The sequence below is a fragment of the Taudactylus pleione genome, unplaced genomic scaffold (genome assembly GCF_031769625.1).
Source record: "Taudactylus pleione unplaced genomic scaffold, aTauple2 ptg000012l, whole genome shotgun sequence".
NCBI classification, from domain to species: Eukaryota; Metazoa; Chordata; class Amphibia; order Anura; family Myobatrachidae; genus Taudactylus; species Taudactylus pleione.
In genome coordinates, this window is record NW_028284415.1 from 1,180,552 (window position 1) to 1,207,994 (window position 27,443).

A 27,443-nucleotide genomic window follows, 5' to 3' on the forward strand; every position below is an offset into this window, starting at 1 on the left:
GTGGGGTTCTGACTGGTGTCGGGATTCCAGCGCCGGCATCCCGACAGCGGGATTTAAACTACATCCCCTCCAGATGGTTCAGAACTTTAAGGGCAATTCAGTTCTGCGTGTTCCACAACGGCACAATTCGATCATTGACTTCACTGATTTTACCTAGCATCCCATAGAGATGCGCAGGAAAATCATTGATGATCAGCTATCGCTATACATCCACACATCTTTACCCAACATTGCGCAAAATTGAATCTCCCCCCATAAGTCTTGGCACGCTCTGGTTTCCAGCAGGACAGTTTGGAGGTTTTCTGATCATGTTGTGAAACGTGAAAACATTGCCGAAAATATAAAATTGCAGGCAGCTTCTGGGGGCTTCACTCATTGCTTCTGAAAGCCTATTTCTGCTAGCAGCCTATTGGAGGTAAAAGCAGAATCAGCCTACAGCAGTGGCCCGAAATGCACACATGTAGTTGAATTTGCCTCTGAGACTGTGATGAAGTAGTAGGTGATAATCTTATACATGGTTTCCTTTCTGCACAGATCTTGAATACTTGATGCACGCCCGTCAGCAGTTGCTAACGACGGCAAAACGCTGGGACTCCATGTCAAAAACGATTGTAGAATTTGAGCCTAATGAAACTACTGAATTAGAGAGGAGTCTCCTCAGTCGATACCAAATCCCCCTCTCTGCTGACCAGCTGTTTACACAGTCTGTCCTGGACAAATCACTGACCAAGGTTAACTATCAGTCAAGATTGCACGATCTGCTATATATTGAAGAGATTGCACAGTATAAGGAAGTCAGCAAGTAAGTGTTATCCTCTCTTCTACTCACAGATTACAGTTCTTCTGTACTGTAAGTTGCTACACTTGGTGTGCTCTGTGTTATATTAGTAGAGATTAAGCTGCTATGTTGTTTAGTGTATTCCAGGTCATGAAGGTGGACCATGCGCTTCAATGTCACTCTGTGTGCCTTGGGGTATGGCTTTGAAACTTAGGGGTATATTTATTAAAGTGCGGGCTGTTAGAAGTGGAGTTGTTTCCCATAGCAACCATTCAGATTCTAGCTGTTCTCTTCTAGAAGGTGCTAGATAAATGATATGTATAATCTGATTGGTTGTTATGGGTAACATCTCCACTTCTAAAAACCCACAGTTTAGGAAATATAGCCTTACAGGGTCATGATTGTAGAAATTGTGCTGTAATAACACTTGCCATGGCAAGGAATATGATGATGGAAATTAAGCATGCATGTGTCTTTACATGTTCCTGAGCATGGTAGTAGAGTTTGGGCTGCAACAATACTCCTGCTGTCCAAGCATATGATACTAAATCGTGAACAGCTATGACACTTGGGCCTTGATTTATCTACAAGTGATATTCTTATTACTTGTTACTAATCCTAAAAGGTGCTGCAGCCAATCAGCTCCTGTCATTTTTCAAACACATGACAGGAGCTGATTGGTTGGAGCACAATTTAAGATTCGTAACAAGTGATAACAAGAATATCACTTGTTGATAAACCAAGGCCCAAGTGTCATAGTTTGTTGATAAATCTGGGCCTTGTTGTGACAGAGAATGAGATGCTACATCACTCTGTATATTCTAGATTAAGATGGAAGGTACAGTAATGGATATGCTGTTTAGCAACTTTTACAGGTGGACATGTCAGTGGATGCTTGGACATGTCCAGGTATGACTTGTTGGTGCTGAACTGCCCAGAATTTCCAATTTCACTAGCTAATCAATTCTTTACATTATCCCCCAATAATATTTTTTATTACTTAACAGCACAGAAAACTTATAGTTATAGATATGCTGCACATCAATGCCCTGACATGAGAGAATTCTGCCAGACGCTGTAGAGAAACATAGTATTGTGACATACTGTATATCTTCTCGGCTCTTTCCAGTTTTTCCAAGTCAAATCCTCATTTATTGTAGGGACAGAGCCACATATGTTCTGTCTTTATAAATATACTTACACCATCTAACTAAACTCTGTGCCAAACTGCACTAGACAGATTAGAAAGAATGCCAGTAGGTCACTTTTCTTTACTCACACTCCTAAATGTTAGATTCCTTTGGACACATAGGGCCGAATTCAGTTAGCTGCGAATAGCGGATTGAATTAGCCTCTTTCGCCTGTGTTGCCGCGATGTTTTCTCCATGCGCGTCCCTGCTAATCGCCTTATTCAATTCCAAAACACACGAAAACACGGATAGGCGAATGTTTTACAAAGCGAAACTAGCGAAAAGGTCCTCTTTTTAGGTAAATCAGTCTGTACCCCCATGAAAAGCATTATTGACCATGGGAATCAATATAGAATAGTAAAAGTAGCCCTAGTAAAGGTATTTAGTGAACTTATTTTGTTGCAAGTGGCTGTTATATGCATATTTGCATATGTGTGGAAATATAGAAAGCAATCCTTTTTCTGTAAAATAAGTACCTGAAAATGGGTACTAGTATATTTTGATGTCTCTAAAATGAAGATTTAAAAAATCCTCAAAAATACACCTGCTGCAGCCTCATGCAATCCCCAAAACACCTGTCCCAACCATATAGCCCCCCAAAGTACCAGGCCCCCCACTTTGTTTTTCTTTTCCAGTTTCCAACACTTTTTTCATTTTCGCCCCAAATATGAACTTGTCTTTTTTTGGGGTGAATTGTTAATTTTTTTTTTTTTTTTTTTAAATTGTCCTTTTTTTCATTAGGACTGGTTAGGTGGCTATTTATAACAGACAACACATAAACCATCCTTAATGTCCTGAAGGGACAAATAAACCATACATGATTTACATGAAACCAGCACAGAGGGTTCCCCATCCTATATACCTTTTATCTTTTGACATGTTTAAAATAAAGGCAATACTTGCAGTGTTATGTGACAGCCTTCACAAAATCTTAACGAATGTGAAGTACTCAGAGAAAGACCTCCACCCCAAGAGGATGGAGAGAAAAAATAGTGATAGTTGTGATTGATAGACAGAAATAAAAGACAGTGTCAATACAGCAGCTAGCAAACTGTCACATACAATGCATATGTAATAAAATTACAATCGACTCTAATTCAATTACACAGACACAAAGGAATGGTAGGATATAGAGCACTATATACCTTAACCAAGGGAGAGATATACAGGGAGACTCACCCAAACCCTCCTGAGACCAACAGCTAAAGGGCGCACTGAGCGTGGACCGTGAGCATCTCATATACACATGGAGGGTAAGCGGAGCAACTCAGACGCGCAAAACTCTTCGTAGGGACTGTGTCTGGGATCGGGGGAGGAGCTGCAGGGGGAGTGCCTACCTACCCTAACTGCGTTAACCAGCCGGGTACTCTGGCCTCACGGCAGCAGAAGCGTCTGCTGCCGATCCCCGGCGTCGGACAATAAGGCCCTGGTGGTGTAGTGAGGACGCGGACAATCCCGGGCCTTGACTGCAGTGGCTTCTGGTGAGTCTCTGACACCAGAAGCAAGGACTGACGCTCATGATTCCCCGTAAGCGAGTCCAGTTGATGCTAGCAAGCTCAGCCGCGACCCACCAAAATCACTAGCCCAGTTATTGGTGTTGCGGCCCGGCGGAGGCAGATGGAGTCACAGTACATGCGTCTTAATACAGACGCTGAGTACTGCTGACTCAAACATAAGGAATAAAATTAAACATAAAATAAAAGCTTAGGACTGCCAGAGCAGTCCCGTTACAAAGGTGCATCTTGATCCTGCACCACCAAACAAACAACTGAAGTCCTATGGCTAAGGGCGGGGTATATATATGGAGGAGGACATGAGGCATCCTGGGAGCTGAAGCATTAACTGTTTGTTGCCTGGTCTCCAACCATAATATCCCCATGGTGTATCTGTGGATCCCTATGGATCCTGAAGAAGAAATCTGGATTTTGCACTTGTTTTCTTCTGCCTTTCGCGTAGGCGAAAACTCCAGGGAGTTGAATACGGAGATACACTGAAAACAGACGAAAAGTGCAAATCGGAGAAAACTTTTCTCCAAATGCCACTTTTCGCAGATACTTGAATCCGGCACATAGTCTATTCGCTATAAGGGTATATAGAAATAACCACTGTAGGTTATTCTCTATTTACATAAAACCAAGTTTAGTATTAAGCTGCGTACACACTTTGGAACATATCATTCCAAATATCAGCCAGTGTATATGCGAAAAACGAGCTGCGATGAGCGCTCCCGCTGGTCGTTTACGATAACCCCAGTCGGCTGTACATGCAGCCCAATCTGGGGTTTTCGTGAGCGATGCCATGCTGCTGAATAACTCCCCGCCATCCGTCGCTGTTGAGCATCGCCGGGCTCGCCGAGTACGATATCACCGCATACACACATCATCTAGTGTGTATGAGGCATTACAATGTGATGCAATTGTTACTCTCTGTGATACATTGTATATGATCTAAACTTGATACCAATGCATGAAGATTCTGCTCTTTGAGATAACATTACAGGAGAACAATTTCACATACTTGTTTTATTATGAAATTTTTTATTTTTGTTTTAATTCGTATACGTGGTTATTTGAACCAGCCCCAAGGGCTATGCAAGAGGCTATTTCCCCCCAGCATTCTACACCCAGCTCCATATATTGCTTCTCGCTCCAACCTCACATGGCCAAAAGTATTTGGACACAGAATGTGCGACCCATATATACTTGTTAATTATTTAATTTCAAAACCATGTGTATTAATATTCAGGTGCCTGTCCTCTGCTTCTCTAACAGCTTCCACCTTTTTTGGTAAAGTTCCCACTAAATTTTAGAACATGGCTATGGGACTTTGCATCTATTTATCCACAAAAGCATTAGTTGGTTTGGGCACTGATGGTGGTTGAGAAGACCTAGCTCGCAGCGCTTGTTCTAATTCATCCAATAGGTGTTTAATGTGATTGAGTTCAGGCCTTTATGCATGCCAGAAAACTTCCATACAAAACTTTGCAAACTCTTTTTGAATTACCTCGCTTTGCACACGGTGACAGTCATTGTAAAACGAGAAAGGGCTGTCCCCAAAACGTTTGTTGTGCCTGCCTGCGTCTTACCTTTTTTAACTTTTCCCTCTCCATTAGCAATTTCAGATAATTCCTTAGATATGCTCTACTCTAACCAATTCTCAAAAAAAACTCTCAACTATTCCTCTCTAACTGCTGTTTCGTTTCTCTCATACAAATCTCTTCCACATTACTCCAGTGGCTTGTCTGTAACTAACCCACAAGCCTACTCTTCTCTTGCTCCCTCCTCCCAATTTAATCTGGCTTCATCCACTTCACTCCTCAGCAACTGTCCATTCTAAAGTCACCAATGATATTCTCCATGCCAAGTGTCACTTATCTTTGCTAATCTTCCTGGACTTCTCTGTTATTTTTGACACTCAGGACTACCCTCTCACCTGCACTTCATTCCATTGGGCTTCGTGACACACTTCTTTTCTGGTTCACCGGTTACCTGTCCAACTGCTGCTCCATTCTACCTCCATTCTCCTCTTCCTTTACTTATTGGGTTCTTACAAGGCTCTGTCCTCTTCCCTCTGCTCTTCTCTTTTTACAAATCTTTAATTTTTTTTTAACTAATCAGCTCTTTAGTCTCCAGTACAGTTTCTATGCTGATGACCGCAAATCAACCATTCCCTATCCCCCCCCCTTCTCCTTTCTCTCATATGTCCATCTATTTCTCTATCTGCTCATGAGTGACTCAACATTAGCTAAAGCTCATAATTTATTTTACTCTGGTCTCCAATTCCTTGTGTCCACTGCCTGGGAGACATCTCCTTCACTTTCGCATCCAGTTTTTAACTTCCTTCAGCATTCATTCATTAGGACTTAGGCCACTCTTTCCCAGCTCCAGTCGTCAGGAAATGGTTCATGTTTTTTGCACCTTTTTATACATAAACTATAATAAATACATCTTTATTCACACAAAATAAGATTCTGCCACTAGAGGGCAACGTTGATATTCGATCTCTTGAGAGCACACAAAACAATCTTTATCTTGAGCTTGTATAATCTAGTATTTCCCTAGGCACTGTACATATAGATTCTGCTGCCCACAACAGATGGTGTTTTAGTGCACATATTAAATAGCAGGCTGTATTAATACACAATTATTTAATTAAAATAGACATATAAGACTATCTTGATTTGTATGGATTGAAAGGTTTAGTTGTGGTGTTTTCCTGGACTTGTCACGGAATCTGAGAAATATTGCTTTAACAAGCACAAGTTTATTAATATTGTCACAGTTTTCAGTAAGGATAAAACACATTATTGAATCTAGAAATACCTTAAAATATTAAATACATGAAACCTTTGGAAAATAAAGCCCATGTAATCCTAACAAGCAGATCCACAAGTCCCTACAAAGGGAAAGCTTCAAAATAAACGCTAGTCCTCAGAGTCTTCAATACGGCCACAAGGACAATACATCGAGCTGCACCTCATTCATATCTTTTTCCCTGTGGGACCACTGGTTGCAGATGGAGCGAAGTATCTCCCCATTACCCTCCCCTTGTTCTTCAGATATATATTTTTTTCCCACTAATGTACAAAAATAAAAGCACTTATTCATACAGTTCTGTTGATTTATTACTGTTTAATCCATGTGTGCCTGCCTTCCATACCTGTGCAGCAGGTTCACCTGGGCTTTAATTCTTATTGCTGTAAGTATCTCGTATCTTCTGTACTGCAGCCACATGCCAAACAGCCAGTCTCTGTAATGAACGAAAACAAATTGGTATTTCCAGTTATATGATCACTGAAATAATCACTGAGAGATGTGCCAACTGCTATAGCAAAGGTTCCCAAACATGGTCCTCAAGGCTCCCCAACAGTTCAGGATTTAGAGAGATCCATTGTTGATCACAGGTGACATAATTAGTACCTCAGTCAGTTTGATTTAACCACCAGTGTTCAACCATGGATAGCTCTAAAACAGAGGTGGGGAGCCTTTTTTCTGCAGAGGGCCATTTTGATACATATAACATTCGCGGGTCTGGTGCAGACCACGCCCCCTCCGTGTGCCGTCACACGGGGCAGGGCCATAATCGCCGGTGATTACAGCAATGCCAGGAACATCCTGAGGATGCTCCGGGGAGCTGTAAGGGCAGCACTGTGACCGTCTGAAGCATCCTAAGGACGCTCCAGGCGGCACTGCTGCATAGATTCTGGCTGCAGGGTGCCATTCTAGGCACCCTGCTAGCCAGATGAGGCTAGCAGATAAAAGCTCAGAGGGCCAGACCAAATGATTCCGAAGGCCTTATACGGCCCCTGAGCCTGAACTGTTGGGAAGCCTTGAATACTGTGTTTGGAAACCTCTGTGCTACAGTATAAAATAAAAAAAATAAAAAATAAATTTTGACAGCAGGCAATAAATACATATCCCCTTTAAGGTTTTTCTTCTAACACCTTCATCTTCATATCTCAGGTTCAACATCAAAGTTCAGTTGCAGCTGGTGGCAAGTTTCATGCTGACTGGAGTTTCCGGAGGGGCAAAGTATGCCCAGAATGGACAGCTATTTGGTCGTTTTAAGCTCACAGAGACACTTTCTGAAGACACTTTGGCCGGTAGGTTAGTGATGACCAAAGTCAACGCGGTATATTTATTACCGGTCTCGAAGGAGAAGTCTGTGCAGAGTCAGGGAAGCAAAGAGAAAGTGTTTGAGGCTGTTATTGAGGAGAAAACAAAGGACTACATCTTCCTAAGAATATGCAGGGATTGCTGTGAAGAGCTGCGGCTTCGAGCCGACCGGGAGATGCAGGTGAGTGCTGCAGTGTGCTATTTTAATGTATGAGTAACCAAAATGTTCAAATGGCAAAATAGTGTATAACCCTTAACAATTTAATCCTTTACAAGTTTGCAATGTCTTAACTTTTCATAGCCTGGTTGGAATCAGCCATTGAAAAGAATTTGTTACACAGAAAACAGTCAGACCTACAAAACGGTTCACTCAGAACTTGAAGTTTGTATTTTTGTGCTTGAACATGCAGTTCACAGGAAGTCGCTAAAATTGTGTGTACAGAATAGTGAATAAATATTTTGTGTACTGTCCCTGAACATCAGCATCTCTCTAGTGTGTACAGTCCCTAAAGGCCAGCGTTTCTTCAGTGTATAGTCCATGAACACCAGCAACTATATAGTATCTGTCGGTCAGCGTCTCTTCAGTTTATATAGTCCCTGTAGGCCAGTATCTCTGCAGTGTATATAATCCCTGAAGGTTAGCATCTCTTCAGTGTATATAATCCCTGTTGGCCAGAGGCTCACCAGTGTGCACAGTCCCTGAAGGCTATCTTCTCTCCAGTGTACATAGTCCCTGGAGGCCAGCGTCTCTTCAGAGTAGACAATCCCTGTTGGCCAGCTACTCTACAGTGTGTATAGTCCCTTAAAGCCAGCAACTGTGTTATGGTCCCTGAAGGTTTGCAATCGTATAGTGTGTATAGTCCCTGTAGGCCAGCATCTCTCCAGTGTGTATAGTCCCTGAAGGCCAGCATCTCTCCAGTGTGTATATTCCCTGAACACCAGCAAATTTCTAGTGTGTACATTCCCTGAACGCCAGCAACTCTCTACTGTATATAGTATTTTTGGGCCATCACCTAACTAGTGTGTGAAGTCCCTGTAGGCCAGCATTTATCTAGTGTGATTAGTCCCTGAAGGCTAGCAACTCTTTTTAGTGTATATAGTATCAGTAGGCCAGCATCTCTCCAGTGTTATTTAGTCCCTGAAGGCTAGCGTCTCTTCAATGTATATAATCCCTGAAGGTTAGTGTCTCTTCAATGTATTTAATCCCTGTAGGCCAGCGGCTCTTCAGTGTGTATAGTCCCTTAAGGCCAGCAACTGTGTTATACTCCCTGACGGTTAGCAATCGTATAGTGTGTATAGTCCCTGAAGGCCAGCGTCTCGCTAGTGTATACACTTGCATCTCTCAAGTGTGTATAGTCCCTGAAGGCCAGTAACTTTCCACTGTTTATAGTCCCTGAAATCTGGCATCTCTCCAGTTGGTATATAATTTTCTGAACATCAGTGTTACTGTTGGCTAGTCTCTGCAGTGTGTCTAGTCCCTTTATCGCCAGCATCTCTCCAGTGTGTTTATTCCCTGAACACCAGCAACGTACCAGTGTGTACATTCCCTGAACGCCAGCAGCTCTCCAGACTATATAGTGTCTTTGGGCCATCATCTAACTAGTGTGTGAGGTTCTTGTAGGCCAGTGTCTCTGCAGTGTGTATAGTCCCTATAGACTAAGGGTGGGCAATAAGCAGCCCCCACAGATGTTGTAAAACTACACATCCCAGCATGCCTTGCCACAGTTTTCTATTTGGCCATGCTAAAAATGTTGCAATGCATGCTGGGATTTGTAGTTCAACAGCTGGAGGACCACTTATTGCCCACCACTGCTATAGACAATTGTCTCTCCAGTGTGCATAGTCCCATAAGGCCAGTGTCTCTCCACTGAATATAGTCCCTGAAGGCCAGCAACTTTCTACTGTGTATAGACCCTGTAGGGCAGCGTCTCTTCATTGCATCTATAGTCCTGTAGGCCTGTGACTCCAGGGTGTATAGTCCATGAACACCAGTATATCTCCAGTGTCACACAGTCTCCTACGTTGGGTTGGTAAGTTGGTTGCTGGGCTCCTGATTTTATGTTTTTCTTTCATCAGGTTGAACTCCAATTCCAGCTGAACAGACTGCCTTTGTGTGAAATGCACTATGCCTTGGACCGGATAAGAGATAATGGTATTCTCTTTCCGGATCTGAGCCTGACACCCCCTATACCATGGAGCCCAAATAGGTATGTCTGTTAATTCCACATTTCCAGTGCTTGCAGTGTTTGTACGACTTGATTTTAGGCAAGCAAACACTATTACACTTTTGTATTTTGTAGATGGACTAGAATCTCCTAATATGTTTAGACAGCTGTCTGTATAGTTGACAAAATAACACTATAACTTTGCTGGTTATGCTTCTTTTAGCTGATAACTATTTAGGATTCTACTGTGTATTTATCATATTAAATCGCAACCACACTTTACATAATGCTGTGCTATTTGTTAGAGCACAGATATTGCATACTATTACAATCTAAACAAATTAAATTTTTGCACTTCACATAACACTCCTGCTCTTGCTCTAAGAGGATTTGGAGAGCCTGCATAGACAGGTGAGCGAACTAGGGTTGTGATCACAGCAGCTCTGAGATCCCATTTACACTGCACCAGTTATTGCTAGCAAAAGAGCAGAATGTGTATATAGAAATAATTCTATTTTGTATTCATCTATCTTGCAATGAATGTGCTTACTCTAATCCGCAATGCTTTAACCAAACACCTTCTGAAAGTGAGCACACCATCACCGTTGTGTCAGTTGTGCATTATTGGGTATCACAGCCACCATCAGGGTCCTTTACCATTGTCTAGAGCCGCCTGTACATCCTTGTGTAGCTGCTGTAACGCTCTTTGCTGGTTACTCTGGCTGAATCCTTTCTCACTGCATGTTATAGGCCAGAATGCAGGGCATACAAGGGCATTGATTAAAGTGTCTGTTTTAATCTGTTGGCCACAGGAACACAACATGGGCTTGCATCTCACTGCAATAAGAAGGATCTTGTTAATAGTAGTCTTTATTAGCTCATATCTATTTAAACAGCTATTCATTTAAATGCATAGACTAAGGGAGGGCAATATGCGGCCCCCCAGCTGTTGTAGAACTACACATCCCAGCATGCCCTGCCAAAGTTTTGCTTATTGAACATGCTAAAGCTGTTGCAAGGCATGCTGAGATGTGTAGTTAAACTACAGCTGGAGGCCCGCTTATTGCCCACCTCTGGCATAGACACACCTTAGTCATGTTAAAAATGTTAGACAAGCTTATATCGCCTCAGTGATCGCACTTCTCTGTTTCTGTGTCCCATGATGATTTAATATTTGTGGTTGTTGGGGATATCCCGCTAATTATTTTTTTTTCTTATAAATATTCCCCTTAGTACGTAACGGCTTGCTCATTATGGGTTTTGTGCACAGCTAAGTCATATTACATGTTGAATTTTGGAGACGTTAAACATGCATTTAAGAAGCGTGGGGGGCATTTTAGGGGTATATGGGGAGGTTTGATGACACATGGCGAGGTCTGTGGATCATATGTAAGGCAATCTTCGCGGTTGGGATATTGACCGCATCCCATTAGAGATATTTGCTGCGGCCCCCAGTTTTCAATTGCGAAAGCAGCCACAATGCTGAACTTACTTCTGAAGCTTAGCCCCAGAAGTTAATGCAATCATCACATGGCATTATACATTGTGGTCCTATACACAATGTTTGCTCGCAAATGTACAGTCTGATCACCGTGCATGCGCAGTATTGTGGCTGGGTCCTGAACCCAGAAGTGAAGTGATCCACATTTGCAATCACTTTACACTTTGTGGAGACTGTCTCCTATCGAAGCCCCTGACCTTGGATGTGAATACATACATACCCGCAATACTTAATAAATGTTTGCTGCAATAAACGGCGCTAAGAAAATAGAATTATCGGGACCTTGTCCCGATAATTGATGTGCCCATAGCAATTAAAAAGCCAGTGTACAATGTGGTGACAGGTTCACTTTGTATCTGCTTTATGTTTTGTTGTAAAATGTGTTACTCTATTGTGTCTTATTTAGGACCAGTTAACACCACATAAGTATAAAGACTACCAGTCTCCCGCCACTAATATACATTGATTCTAAAATCGTCTTAAAAAAACCAGCAGCATGTATAAGAAGTTAGTGCTAACTTCAATATATCTTTTTCCACATTATTTAGGACCAGGTAAAAGTTCAGAACATGGGGTACACTAACCTAACATTAGTAAACCTTTGTGATACATACATATATGGAGTACCCCATTTTCTGAACCATGTATTAATGCAGCATACCATTGTGCTCACCACCTGGGAGAGGCATGCTGATTCTAACTTTTTCTTTTCCCACACCGTGGTCTGGACGTCACCTACAACAGTGGGGCACTTCTCCTGGGTGGCTGACCTGAGTAGAGTCTGGACGGTTTGGTGGGCCTGGTGGGTGGGAGGGGCGTAGTCTGTGGTGCTAGGGTTCTGTAACTTACATTGGGGCTGCTGCTCGAGAAGAGCCTGGTGCACACGGGGCTGTCTCTAGCCCTTTTTAACCATTTTGAAACGGACCATCTGGTCGATGCTTCAGAGTTTAGAATTAGACCCTGGTCACTATGGACGCCAGCCTTCACAGATGAGGAACTGTGGTCTTGGACAACCACTTCCAGGGGTGCTGGTCGTGGCAGGAATCCCTCTTACCGATCAACGTTCTCGAACTACGGGCAGTGTACATGGCACTATTGCAGGCTGCTTCTCTTCTGCAGGGAATTCCTGTTCGGTTACAATCCCACAACGTCATCGCGGTGGCATACATAAATAGGGAAGGGGGAACCCGGCAGTTGTCTAGCAATGAGAGAGGGCAGCAACATTCTTCTGTGGGGCAGAAAGACGTCGAGGCCATTTCCGCAATCTTCATTCTGGGAGTCGACAACTGGAAAGCGGACTACCTCAGTCATCAGGATCTCTACCCCGGGGAATGGGTCCCTCCATACCGAGGTCTTTCTTCAACTAGTTCACCATTGGGGAGATCACAGATAGACCTCATGGCCTCCCGGACAAATCGACAGCTACCACTTTACTGCTCCAGGACCAGGGATCCAGCAGCGGTGGGAGCGCATGCCTTGCTAATTCCTTGGCTGTACAGCTTTGTGTACCTGTTCCACCTTTTCCACTCCTTCCTCGTGTTCTCAAGCAGATCAAACGCGAGTCATCGTAGTGCCTCCTGATTGGCCTCGACGAGCTTGGTACTCCGGTCTCCTGCTTCTTCTGGCAGACGAACCTTGACCTCTCCCGCTTCGGTCAGACCTTCTGCAGCAGGGTACATTTGTGTACCCCGATTTACGTCTGCATCGTTTGACGGCGTGACTGTTGAGACCGCCATCCTAAGAAGATATGACATTCCAAGGGCGGTCATTCCTACTATGCTCTGAGCTAGGAAACCAGTAACATCAGCTCATTATCATCGTATTTGGAAGGAATATTTCTCCTGGTGTGAAGGACATGGATCTTTCACTTCGTCTTTTGCCAGATCTTTTTCTCTTTTTTTCAAAAAGGGCTTGATTCGGGTGTTCGTTTAGGATCTCTGAGTGCAGATTACTGCTCTTTAAATTTTTTTTCAGCGTCATCTAGCTCTGATTCCAGAGGTTCAGACCTTTTTTTTCAAGGGGTGCTTAGGGTACAGCCCCCTTTTGTGCCAACCAAGGCTCCATGGGACCTGCACCTTGACTTATCCTTCCTTTAGTCGGCATCATTTGAGCCTTTGGAGGACGTGGGTTTGAAATATTTAACTTGGAAGGTGGTCTTTTTGTTGGCCCTAGCTTCGGCTAGGCGAGTGTTGGAACTTGGAGCTTTGTCCTGTCGTTCCCCTTAATTTTTCATGAAGATCGAGCGAAACTGCGTACTCAGCAACATTCTTTTTTGCCTGAGGTGGTCTCGGCTTTTCACATAAAGCAGCCGATTGTGGAGCTGGCCTTGTTGGATTCTTCTGGAGGTTCGCACTCCCTGGATGTAGTACGGGCGCTTCGAGCCCATGTGGCCCGTACTGAGAGACTAGGCAAATCGGAGGTTCTGTTCGTTCATTACGACGCAAAATCGGCATGGCTGGCCTGCTTCAAAACAGACTTTGGCCAGGTGGCTTCGTCTGACCATTTGGCAGGCATATGTTGCTTCTGCTCGATCTCCGCCTGTATCCATCTCCGCACATTCTACGTGCTCAGTGGGTACTTCTTGGGCGGCACGTAGAGGTGCACTTCGGCTTCCCAGCTTTGTAAAGCGGCTACGTGGTCTCAGCTAAATACGTTTTGCGCGTTTTCAACAGGTTTGACACTTTTGCGGCTTCTTCTTAGAGTTTTGGTCTCAAAGTGTTACAGGTTGTTCAGCACTCTCTCCCCCCCCCCACCCAGGTGGGAAGCTGTGGGACGTCCCCACTGTCAGAAGCTCCAGTGTCTCCTAGTGGATGAAGGAGAAAACAACAGGATTTTGGTACTTACCGTTAAATCCATTTCTCAGATAATACACAGGGAACACTGGACGCCCACCCAGTGCTTCTTACGAGTTAATTGTTTTGCTTCATTTCTGTTGCAGTGTTGTCTGTCGTAACGGTAAGTACCAAAATCCTGTTTTTAGCAAGTTGAAGTTTTGCAATATGAGGTGTTTGTGGCAAAGATTGAAGGACATGGGCCCTCATTCAGAGCCATACGCTCTGAGCAGAGCGCACGCTCTGAGCAGAGCGCACGCTCTGAATGAGGGCCGGGCTCCATTTTCATGGAGCGTCCTCCTGGACGCTCGTATAGCTGTGGGTCACCACCCACAGGCTATACGAGCGTGCTTTGTGATGGCCGCGATGGTCGAGACCATCGCGACCATCGAAATTGCGAGCCGGAGCCTGCGGTTGAGGTTTTCAACCGCAAGCTCCGGAGTGATTTTGGCTCTATCAGAGCCAAAATCACTCCCACTGACATCACTAGTGATGTCAGTGGGCCGGCTTCTGACGGGAGGCGTTCCCGTGGGAACGCCCCCGTCAGGGAGGCACGCCCCCGGCACGCCCACCAAAGGGGGCGTGCTGTCAATCAACATTGACAGCACGCCCCCTTTGATCGGACACAACGAACGAAGGACTTTCCTTCGCTCGTCGCGTCTGGCGCATGCGCACGACGGCGCTCCCTCCGTCGTGCGCATGCTCAGTGCATAACATCGACCCACTTGCGAGCGGACAGCCGCTCGCGAGTGGGTCTGAATCAGGCCCATGGTGCAAAGAGTTTAGATATAACTTGGATGGTTCCATACATGTATCTTGATAGATTTTGCCTTTCAGTCCTGCGCAATTGTCATGTATAATCTTCTGTCTCCAAATTGATAAAATAGCTAGTTTGACATTTGGTCACATAAATGGTCCCAGAAATAGTCTTGGATGGGAAAGCGGGGAACAGCAGTTTGGTTTAAAGATCCTTGATTGACTTTTTATTTCTGTCTGAAACATCTTTGGCAGGATAAATCCTCTAACATAACAATGACTGTTGATAGCTCTCTTCTGCTGTGAGTCATGTTCCAGCGCAGACAAAGGACACTGAGCTTCACATCATCCACACTCTCTGCAGTCAGGACAATTGTGTGAAAGTGTTATTTTGACACTAATTTCGCAATAAATTGTGCAATTACATAGAAAGGAAACAGGAGGCAGATAATACAATGGTGCTAAAAATATTGCTCTGAATATTTCGCTTGAAAATGCCGTGTTTTATAAAATGGCATAACTTAAATTGTTCTGTTGAATTTCTATTAAGATATAAATTGCCGAATATTTATTTAGTAGGTTTTTACTTATTGATAAAGAGGAGTGAACCAGAAAAACTAGCACAATATAAATTTGATTAAATATGTATTCATTTAGCTTTCATAAAAATTTTAGTTCACTTAGAAATTCCACTTGTATAGAAAAAGTAATTTGATGGAAAAGCATTTCCATTACCTTTAAAACTTTCTATGTTGCATAGTCCTGTCCCCTTAGAGATGTCCTTGAACGGTGAGGCTATACAAGTGTTTTAATGACTTCTATTTATGAACTTGTCATCTTGAAATACCGATCACATGGAGGTATATTTACTAAAGTGTTTGTTTTTAGAACTGGAGATGTTGGCCATAGCAACCAATCACATTCTAGCTATTATATTCTAGAAAGTACTAGATAAATGTTAATTTAGAATCTGGTTGCTGTGGGCAACATCTCCACTTCCAAAAACCCGCACTTTAGTAATTATATCTCATGGAGTTATGTTTTAATCTTATTTAGACTATTTTACAATGAAAATATACCCTATTTTCTAGAGATGTGCGCCGACCCTCGTGTTTTGGATCTGGATCCCCCCTGATTCTGGATCTGGATTAGTTTTGCCAAAACCTCACCTCCGTGTTATGTTTTTGTGTTTTGGATCTGGATTTTTTCTTAAAAAATCATAAAAACCACTAAAATCACATAAAATGGGCCTGTTTAAGTTCCTACAGTATAATTAACCTCAATAACGTTTATTTCCAGTAATTTCCAATCAATTTTGAACACCTCACAATATTATTTGCTTCATCTAGTTAAGGCCAAAAGGTTGCATCCAGCTAGCTGGCTGACTAAGCTAAGTGACACAGTGGGCGGCACTAACATGTGGCAGTTCAGCTTCTAATTTCCAACACTGATACAGTGTGTTATACAGTGTGGGTTGGCTACACCAATAGTGCACTTACTGTGACAGCAGTGTCGGCAGAGCGGCGTTGCTGACTGTGTCCTCAGAACATGGAATGGCAGTGCTGCGGTGCTAGCAGTGTCCTCAGTGAAGGGTACCGGTGATGTCGGTAGTGCGGGGGTGCCAGCGGCGTGTTATTGCAGGTTTGCTGGCAGTGCGGGGGTGCCAGCGGTGTCTTTAGTGCAGGTTTGATGGCTGTGTCAGCAGTGTGGGGGTGCCAGAGGTGTCTTTAGTGCAGGTTTGCTGGCTGTGTCGGCAGTGCAGAGGTTGCTGGCGGTGTCCTCAGTACATGGAATGGCAGTGCTGCGGTGCTGGCAGTGTTCTCAGTGAAGGGTATCGGCAGAGCGGGGGTGCCAGCGGTGTCCTCATTGCAGGTTTGCTGACTGTGTCGGCAGTGCAGGGGTGGTCTCAATGCAGGGTGTCAGCAGAGCGGGGGTGCCAGCGGTGTCCTCAGTGCATGTGTTCTGACAGTGTCGGCAGTGCAGGGGTGCTGGTGGTGTCCTCAGTGTGGGAGTGTCGGCAGTGTGGGGGTCGCTGACTGTGTCCTCAGTATGTTAGGCAGCAGTGCAGGAGTTTTGGCAGCGGGGGATGCTGCCAGTGGGTGTGCTAGCGGTGTCAGGCGGCGGGGGATGGCGGGCGCCATCATCTTTTTCTCCTTTGTGCTGTTTTCAATAGGCTTAACGCTGATTGGCTGAGAGCCGTGACAGACAGCTTTCTCAGCCAATCAGCGTTAAGCCCGCTCAAAACAAAACCTTGCGACTCGACAGCGGGTTCGCAAGGTTTTGCCTCGGGTGAGGGATCCGGGACAGGTAGGGAGATCCGCGCTTCGCCCCGTATCCCCTAAATTTGGGTGGGTTCGGATCTCTGAGATCTGAACCCCCTCATCTCTACTATTTTCAAGTATGCTTGTTCCATTTGAGGAAAATGTCAAGTTTTGGATGTTGGCCCCCCCTTTTGTGTATCGCCAATGTAGTATATTATGTCCTTTTCTCTCAGGACTGTTCTCATTGCCTTGAGCTTTGCAGCACTGCAACTAACAGTGTAATAAATATTCTTCTTCAGTAGATCTAAATAGAAGGGATTTATTCAGCTCTCTTCAATAGGGCTATAATTGTGTTAAGTTTAGATTGTCCAAAAATTCACATATGCTTTAATGTACTTTTTTGTTGTATTGATGTGTAATGTAAAGTTTATTGCTGGCTCAGTGCCACTTACTGGTCCAGTTATTCTATAAAATGTTATGACCTATAATTAATGTAGAAATGATATATCTCAGGTATCCTAACCTTATATTGTTTTCACTCTTTTGGTATGTCTCTTAAAACTTGCTCTCCTTCTATGTTAATGATATCTGGATATTTCCTTGTTGACTGTTTTTCCTGCAGACAGTGGGATGAACTTTTAGATCCACGGCTGAATGCAAAGCAAAAGGAAGCCATCTTGGCTATCACTACACCCCTCTCCATTCAATTGCCCCCTGTTTTAATCATTGGTCCCTATGGAACTGGCAAGACATTTACCCTGGCTCAAGCTGTGAAGCATATCCTTAAACAGCAAGATACCAGGTAAACCTCCAAGGAGATAAGCATGCACTCAACTGAAATATATTGTGCACTAAAAGATTTGGCATACAGCAACAGTATTTCAGGCTAAGACTGACCATGTATTGGCTAGACAGAGCAGTGCTGGAATGGTAGCTGGCTAAAATGATGAACTGATTGGAAAAGTCGTTTTCTAGGAATGGATAACATAAAGTGCCAGGAAGGGTGATATACTGGGAAAGGTGTAGTTGTAAAGTGAAAGAATGGGGAGTCCGATGGATCTTAGACTGCTGCCTTCTAGCAGGAAGAGTTGTGTGTAAAACCGCATATGATCTATAAACAGACAACCATTTTCACAAGGTTACTACTATTATTCTAATATTTTCTTAATCTTTTTCAGTAGGGTTCTAATTTGTACCCATTCTAACAGTGCTGCTGACCTATATATCAAGGATTATTTACATCCGTATGTTGAAACAGGGAATCCACAGGCCAGGCCACTCAGGTACTTAAGTAAATGTAATTGCTGCACAATGCATCTACATAGCACTGCACCAGAAATGTTACATCTGTCATTTGAGTCCATGCTAGGCCATGCAAAACATTACCACTTAATGAATGGTGCAGTGCCACACCTTTCTATTACTTATCTGTAACCATATTTAAGAAATATGTGGCAGTGATACTAGTGAAATAAATGAATTAATGACCTAAGGTCATTATAATGTTTTCTGCTGATTTCCAGGGTATATTTTAGAAATCGTTGGGTGAAGACTGTGCACCCACTTGTACACCAGTACTGTCTGATCTCTAGCACACATTCCACCTTTCAAATGCCCCAGAAAGAAGACATTCTACGACACCGGGTGGTGGTAGTGACTCTCAGCACCTCACAGTATCTTTGTCAGCTGGATCTCGACCCTGGTGAGTTAACCGGTATCTGTTGCACTACATGCAGGATCACTCCAGTAGAGGCGAAGGTTATGTCAAGTATACATTGGTGTAATCAGAGCAGAATGAGAGTAAAGGGATAAGTCAAGTGTGATTTTCCAGCCCACTGAATGTCATTTGGAGTTGTAAACTTATTTATTATTATTATCATAATTGTCACTTATAAGTCGTCACAAAGTGCCTGCAGCACCATACAAAGAGCATACAATATGATGCGACTAAAGGTGCGTACACACTTGCTGATTTTACTGAGCGATTGCACGATTCCGACATCGTAATCGTGCAATCGCTCAGTAATCGTATATTATATTTGTGCACTATAATGTGAAACGACCAGCGATGCGCGCTCCCGCTGGTCTTTTCCGACATCTATCATCGCCTGAACATGCAGGCCAATCTGCCGATAACGTCAGATTGGCCCTGTTCAGGAATGATGGAAGGTGCCTACACTGAGCGACTGATCGTTCAGTGTAGCCACTACAGGGGATCAGGAACAACTATACAATTGTGATGTCGTAATCATACTGTCTTTCCTTATCACCTAGTGTGTATGCAAATTAAGACACACTGATTAATTTGATAGTTGACTTGTATATCATTTGATAGTCGACTTGTATATCTCTGTACTTTTTTTTTTTGTTGCTTTGTTTCATACATTTTTGAATGAAAAACATAGAATTTGTAGTAATAACATGGGTAGCCCAATAAAGCACACACTATCATTTTGAAATATGGAAAACCTACTGTATAAAATGAGGTGTGTTAATTGATGCCATGATATGTGAGATCTGTGCACTAGAACAGCTTACCACTTTCTCTTGCATAGGGTGAAATTGTCTGAGGGTACAGTGTTTGAAAGAAAGGTGGTGCTCTTCCTAGAGTGTAGGTGCCAAGATGGGGTAGATTGTACATGTAAGGTTCCCTCCCCAATTTGCCTGATATACTAGTATTTCTACAGTACAGGTTTATTACATAATAACATAATAACTACTAAGGGGTCAAATCATTTGAATGAAGTGACTCTTCTCTTTTAAATAAGTTTCCATATTAGTCTATTGAAGCTAGAATGGAAAATAAATGTTCCCGTCCCTAGACGTCATAATAAATGTAAGAATTCCGGCTAGGCTGTTTCAGCAGGGCGCCATGCCCTGGCAAATTTCGAAAGGACATAATGCTCCCTGCCCTTTTGGCGGCACCCCGTAAAACAACCTCCCATGTGCTGTCCCCACACGCGGGCCGCAAATATTGCAGTGCAATGATCATCGCCGATGAATTGCCGTGCACACAGCATCTGTTCACAGAGAAGGGAGAGCTTGGCGGCAGCCCTGTTTGTCTGTAAGTGCTGGGCCACGCCCCCAAGAGTGATGAAAGGAGGGAGCGTCTTAAAGAGACACCCATTTTCTCGTGGTCATGCCTTCAGTGCACGGTAGAGTGCCCCTGAGTGAACACTAGATTTGTGCGGTGGTGGTATGGAAAATAACTTCTTGGGTGCTAGTATGGGAAAGAAGGAATACTTTTAATGTTCTCTCACCAATTTCCTTTATTTTCATTTTAAAAATGTATTTGAAAACATAATTTAGTCAGTTATTTCCTAGTTGAGCATATATATTCACCTAATATAAATCTGAAATTCAAACTTTGAAATGATAGATGGAAAATAATGTATGTGAAAAATATGTATAAATACACTAAAACAAGTTAGAGATTATTCTTATGATTTTTTTTTTTGTTTTCCCATGGTCGCTAATTTTTTAGAATTGTTTTATAGAGACCTTGGTAAATCTCTCTCTTCTGTTCCATCAAATAAATATTTTTTCTTTGAAACTGATAGTGTGGCAGAATGAGGCGATTAGGAGTCTAGTGGCCTTACATATTGAGATTATTTTTTTTTTATTTCTGGATAAAAGCATCTCTAGTAGACACCTTTTGTCTTCGATAATTTGATTTAAAATTTTATAAATGGAAAAACCATTTTCCTAATTGTTTGAATTTTGGAACAAGTCCACTATATTTGATTTGATTTCGTTCTATATTGGCCTCTCTGAAGCAAATATTTGAAATAAGAGCGTATGCTTTTAACGATACTGGATCAGAACCTCTATACACTCCTTCCTATACCTTCTAATATCCCTGCCTATACCTTCTAATATCCTGCCTATACCTTCTAAAGATGACGCTAATTTGCGTACGCAGTCATACAGTAAATAAAGACTTAAGACCTGGAATCTGTGGTTCCAAAGCACAAGTATTATTCAAGTAAAAGTACAGTCAGTTACACGCTATTGATCCAGACACAATTCGGCGCAAAGGAATTATACAGACCCAAGTACAGTATACATACGCAGCGCTTCCAGACCAGATGTTAGGCATCAGCAAGAAACCCCTCGTCTATCAGCATTCAGCACGAAGACTAAAATCCCAGTGTTTGAGCACACATATTTATACCCCCCCAGAATAGACCGGACAATAGAGAAGTTTGTTGCTGATGTCATTGGTTCCCAGGGAGGAAGCATCTGTTACAGAGAGTTTAACAGGCTGGTTCAAATAGACTCACCCAGCCTCTAACAACTGGGCATCTCTGCCCTCCAGCCCCCATGCAAAATCCTAACAGTTATACATTTTGTTGCTTGAAGTCTCTGCGGTCCATAAGTTGAGAATGCATGATGCGATCTCCACACCGATAGTACCGGAATTCTGTTGAAAGAGTACGCATCAGTATAAAGCCAAACACTGCTTTCTTAGCATGTATAAAACCCTAGTTATCAAATATCTTTATTTCACAGCATTTATACTAACTGAACTAACTTAAATCTTATACTTTTAAAGCTTATTAAACCTTATGTGTGAATATGTAATGTGTGAGTATGCGGGGTTTGATATTAAGACGCTAGTTAACTTGGTGCGTGCGCATTTAGCTACTAAACAGTGTTTTCATATAGGAATTTATGCATTCGCTAATATGCGACTAGTTAACAGCGCAATTGTGTGTATTACTGTGTATATGAGAAATTATGAAAGATGCAATCACATGGTGCTAATAGTAATATCGCCATATGTACTTAAATGTGAGTTTACCTAAAATGGCGCTTGGGCGGCCATTCGCAAAATGGCATCTTGCGATCTCATTTCCAAGATGGCGTCTTGCGGCCAGTCGCAAGATGGCGTCGCCGCGATTCAATTTTAAACTGATATTGTCTCAGCCAATTTTCCAGCTTCGACACTTTGTTTAATTGCTCTGGTGTCCAGTATTAAAAATATATCCTTTTGATTGATCATTGATATTGAACTGAGCTATTTAATGGTGTGACAGAATTTTTTTTCATGAATCTTCATCAGTGATTTACTGTAGAAATTTATCCCAATTTACACCGGTCAGTGGATGAGATTTTAGGCCAGATTTAGCACAATCTGTATTTTTTATGTGGATGTGATAAATAATTTTCACCTAATTTTTGCAAAGTAAAAATTTAAATATTCACCGGATTTTTGCATTACTCCCTTGCTGGGAAAATGGCTCCATAATAGCTTGTCCCGGTAAGAACTGGAAGCAAAATCATGGCTTACGCCATCTTTCTGCTTCGGGTCCCCTGCGGCTTCGCATTCTGGTGCTTAGTATATCTGACCGTACAGAAGCCTCAGTGGAAATCTATGCGGCCTGCTTTGCATTCATCAGCATGCCAACTGGGGATATCGTTAACGACATGCGGGAGCGTGCATCATTGGTTGTTCAGTGCATACACACTGGATGATGTGAACAATAACGATATAGTTATCGTTCATAAAAATCGTCTAGCGTGTATGCCCCTTTAGAGTCCTAATTATTGAAAAGTTGGTAGATTGATATTACTCCTTTGGAATGTATTGCTTAATGCTAAATTTTCAAATTGTGTAAAGGTTTGTGAACGTGTTTTACCATCATAAGCTGGTAAGCATAAACTGAGGTGATTTGAATTCATTGATGTGAACTAAATTGCAAATTATGGTATTTCCAAAATAGGACTTTATATTATATGAATACACCGATCACCGATGCATTTGGAAGCGTGCTATTCCCATTGAACTTTAATATACACGATCAGCATAACATTAAAACCAGTGTATACAACGGGAGATGAATGTTGCCTCCACCTCATATGGACTGGCTTTAATAGCAGCATTGCACACTTTATCACACTTTATTTTGTATTCTAGGGAAAGGTTGGTTGCTGCTAGAAACCATCGACACAGTGCTTACAAATTTACATGGGGTGCCACTTCTCCCATCCCTCTATATGCTGCACTCATTGGGCAGGTAGAGGTGGATGCATTAAAAATAAAGGACAAATTAATATTCCACTATTTTATCTGCTGCTCCACATCACTTATAAGGGTTCGGCGGAATCAGATTAGTCTTCTCAGTGATGCAGAGTGTTCATCAGTGCAGAAGCTGATAATGGGACCTATTCATGATCCCTTATGGGCCAGTTACACGTGTATTTGTAACAAGTCCATTCAATATTAGCGCCTAATATTCATCAAACTCCAAAAAATTTAAGTTTTCAGAGTTTGTCTGTGGGAACCAACACTATTGTCAGATGGTATTGGCTCCTTGAGCCCAGTAGCAGCGTTAAGGATTTAAGGTTTTGCAGCTGTTTTTTTAGCACAGCAGTCCCCGCACTGGAGTAATACTGAATAACTTTGGACACCACTTCAACTCGCGGGGGGTTGGATACTGGATTATCCACCTATAATAAAAAGGCACCTATGACTCCTTAATTTTTTAGATGTTTGTACTGCAGTGCATAGTGAATTGAGATTGGGCTGGTCTTCAATTAGATGGATACAGATTTACAATATAATTTATATGACAAATTCAAGTTATATACATTGTGTGTTTGTGTTCCAGGTTTTTTTACACACATCCTGTTGGATGAAGCGGCACAAGCCATGGAGTGTGAAACCATCATGCCTCTTGCTCTGGCCAATAAAAACACACGGATTGTATTAGCTGGAGACCATATGCAGGTATGGAGTATCTGGCACTCTGGCATGTACCAGATGTAGTGTCCTGATTCAAAACCAGCACTCCTGTGTATATATACACTATCCAACCTATCAGTCATTTTGTCTACACTTAATATCACAATCGCATAATTGTAAGTTCTGTACCTAATCAGACATTGGGCTCAGACACAAAGCATAATGGGGGTGATTAAGAGGTGAATGCAGTTGCAGTAGCGTTGCACCTACTGCGTCTTTATGCTAATGCTTCAGCCAATGGACTTTCTATTGAGATGTGTGTATGTATGTGTATGTATGTTTGTGTGTATGTGTATGTATATATGTATGTATATATATTAGGGGTGAGCGGGTTCGGATTTCTGAAATCCGAACCCCCCCCGATCCGAGTCCGATCCGAATCAGGCTCGACTTTTCCCGCCTGACTCGGATCTGAAATCGAGGCAAAACGTCATCATCCCGCCTTCCGAGTCTCGCGGGTTTTGGATCTTATATAAGGTACCCACGTCGGCGCCATTTTCTCACTCGGCTGTGGACAGTGAAGAGGGAGGGTGGGAGTTAGGGCTGTGTAGTGTAGTGTAGTGCTGCTGTTGTCCACTACTTCAAAGTCCATAGGGGCTGGCTGTGTTGTGCTGTGCTGCTGTTGTTAATAGGGGCTGTGTCCACTACTTCAAAGTCCATAGGGGCTGGCTGGACTGTGTTGTGCAGTCAGTTCTCCATAGGGGCTGTGTCCACTCCAAAGTCCTGTGCAGTGTCCCAGTCCTAAAGAGGTGCTGTAGTGTTGTCCAGGGGGTGCTCTGTCCATCAGGGGTGCTCCCTCCAAGTGCTAAAAAAATAATATATTTTCTGTGTTTGTGAATTGTGTGCGCAGTAGCCGCACGTGCATCAACAAAGTAGTGCCAAGCGTGCGCCTGTGTCATAAGTAAAGGGCCAGCTGGCTTGACCGTTAAAGGGTGCTGTAACCCCCAAAGTACACTCCAGTCCAAACCAAAAAAAAAATTATTTTCTGTGTTTGTGAATTGTGTGCGCAGTAGCCGCATGTGCATCAACAAAGTAGTGCCAAGCGTGCGCCTGTGTCATAAGTAAAGGGCCAGCTGGCTTGACCGTTAAAGGGTGCTGTAACCCCCAAAGTACACTCCAGTCCAAACCGAAAAAAAATTATTTTCTGTGTTTGTGAATTGTGTGCGCAGTAGCCGCACGTGCATCAACAAAGTAGTGCCAAGTGTGCGCCTGTGTCATAAGTAAAGGGCCAGCTGGCTTGACCGTTAAAGGGTGCTGTAACCCCCAAAGTACACTCCAGTCCAAACCAAAAAAAAAATTATTTTCTGTGTTTGTGAATTGTGTGCGCAGTAGCCGCACGTGCATCAACAAAGTAGTGCCAAGCGTGCGCCTGTGTCATAAGTAAAGGGCCGGCTGGCTTGACCGTTAAAGGGTGCTGTAACCCCCAAAGTACACTCCAGTCCAAACCGAAAAAAAATTATTTTCTGTGTTTGTGAATTGTGTGCGCAGTAGCCGCACGTGCATCAACAAAGTAGTGCCAAGTGTGCGCCTGTGTCATAAGTAAAGGGCCGGCTGGCTTGACCGTTAAAGGGTGCTGTAACCCCCGAAAGTACACTCCAGTCCAAACCAAAAAAAAAATTATTTTCTGTGTTTGTGAATTGTGTGCACAGTAGCCGCACGTGCATCAACAAAGTAGTGCCAAGCGTGCGCCTGTGTCATAAGTAAAGGGCCGGCTGGCTTGACCGTTAAAGGGTTCTGTAACCCCCAAAGTACACTCCAAACCCAAAAAATATATATTTTCTGTGTTTGTGACTTGTGTGCACTGTGGCTGCACGTGCATCAACAAAGGAGCAGCGCCGAGCGTGCGCCTGTGTCCCATAAGTAAAGAGCCGGCTGGCTCATTTCTTAAAGGGTGGTGTAACCCACAAAGTGCACTACTCTCCAGCAAAAATAAAAAAATATTTTCTGTGTTTGTGCGCTTTAGCCGCACGTATATATATCAATATAACATAAATGGAGGACCAAACTTTCTCTGATAAAAATAAAATAGGGAAAGATCAAGAACCACTTCCTACTAGTGCTGTTGCTGCTGCTGGGAGTTGTTCATCATCCCAGAGAGGAAGTAGGAACATCACTACTTTTACTAAACAATTGACCCTCCAACAGTCCCTAGCGATGAGGATGAAGTACGACAGCAGTCATCCTGAAGCAAAACGTATAACTGAGGCCTTGACTGCTATGTTGGTGTTAGACGTGCGTCCGGTATCCGACATTAGTGCAGTGGGATTTAGACAATTGATGGAGGTAGTGTGTCCTCGGTTCCAAATCCCGTCTAGATTCCACCTGCATCCTCAAAGCAGCAGCGACAAGCGTGCGTCTGTCTGTTAAAGGGTGGTGACACCCTCAAAGTGTGCTACACAAACAATAAAAATATTGTTCTTTTTTCTGTCTTTGTGAATTGTGTGGGCTGTAGCCGCACCTGCATCCTTACAGCAGCTGCGACAAGCGTGCGTCTGTCTGTTAAAGGGTGGTGACACCCTCAAAGTGTGCTACACAAACAATAAAAATATTGTTCTTTTTTCTGTCTTTGTGAATTGTGTGGGCTTGTAGCCGCACCTGCATCCTTAAAGCAGCTGCGACAAGCGTGCGTCTGTCTGTTAAAGGGGGGTGGTGACACCCTCAAAGTGTGCTACACAAACAATAAAAATATTGTTCTTTTTTTTTCGGTCTTTGTGAAATGTGTGGGCTGTAGCCGCACCTGCATCCTTAAAGCAGCAGCGACAAGCGTGCGTCTGTCTGTTAAAGGGTGGTGTAACTCTCAAAGTGCTCCAAAAAATAAAAAACTATTTTTTTTATGTGTTTGTGACTTGTGTGCGATGTAGCCGCACTTGCATCCTCAAAGCAGCAGCGACAAGCGTGCGTCTGTCTGTTAAAGGATTACATCGGTGACAGCATCCAAGTAGGCATGTCAGACAGTCCGTACCTGTACTGGCAGGAAAAAGAAGCAATTTGGAGGTCCCTGTACAAACTGGCTCTATTTTACCTGAGTTGCCCCCCCTCCAGTGTGTACTCCGAAAGAGTGTTTAGTGCAGCCGGGAACCTTGTTAGCGAAAGGCGTAGGAGGTTGCTTCCACAAAATGTGGAGAAGATGATGTTCATAAAATGAATGATCAACTCTTCCAGGGAGACCAGCCTCCAGAACGTACAGAGGGACCTGTGGTTCCAGCAGGGACGAATTAATACTCTGTGAGGATGAGGATGTACATAACACTGAAGAGGGTGAGGAATCTGTGGATGAGGAGGATGAGGACGACTTCTTGCCTCCGTAGAGCCAGTTTGTGCAGGGACAGATTAATTGCCAGCTTGTTTTGTGGGGGCCCAAACGAACCAATCATTTCAGCCACAGTTGTGTGGCAGACCCTGGCGCTGAAATGATTGGTTTGTTAAAGTGTGCATGTCCTGTTTATACAACATAAGGGTGGGTGGGAGGGCCCAAGGACAATTCCATCTTGCACCTCTTTTTTTTCTTTGCATTATGTACAGTTTGGGGCCTAGTTTTTCAATGCCATCCTGTCTGCCACTGCAGTTTCACGCCTAGATGGGTCACGTGTTTGTGCCG

General features: G+C 43.2%; 1 protein-coding gene across 8 annotated transcripts in view; it reads left to right on the forward strand.

Moving 5' to 3' along the window:
• Positions 1 to 27,443, forward strand: part of HELZ (helicase with zinc finger) — a 173,908-nt gene that overhangs the window by 89,692 nt on the left and 56,773 nt on the right. For 7 of the 8 annotated variants that reach the window (XM_088468535.1, XM_088468537.1, XM_088468538.1 and 4 more), the window contains 7 exons: positions 535 to 802; positions 7,431 to 7,764; positions 9,660 to 9,790; positions 17,720 to 17,899; positions 18,276 to 18,380; positions 18,621 to 18,799; positions 23,712 to 23,830. In XM_088468535.1, the coding sequence (XP_088324661.1) occupies positions 535 to 802; positions 7,431 to 7,764; positions 9,660 to 9,790; positions 17,720 to 17,899; positions 18,276 to 18,380; positions 18,621 to 18,799; positions 23,712 to 23,830 (1,316 nt within the window). The remainder of the gene's footprint in view (positions 1 to 534; positions 803 to 7,430; positions 7,765 to 9,659; positions 9,791 to 17,719; positions 17,900 to 18,275; positions 18,381 to 18,620; positions 18,800 to 23,711; positions 23,831 to 27,443) is intronic. The other variant, XM_088468541.1, reaches the window with a different exon arrangement.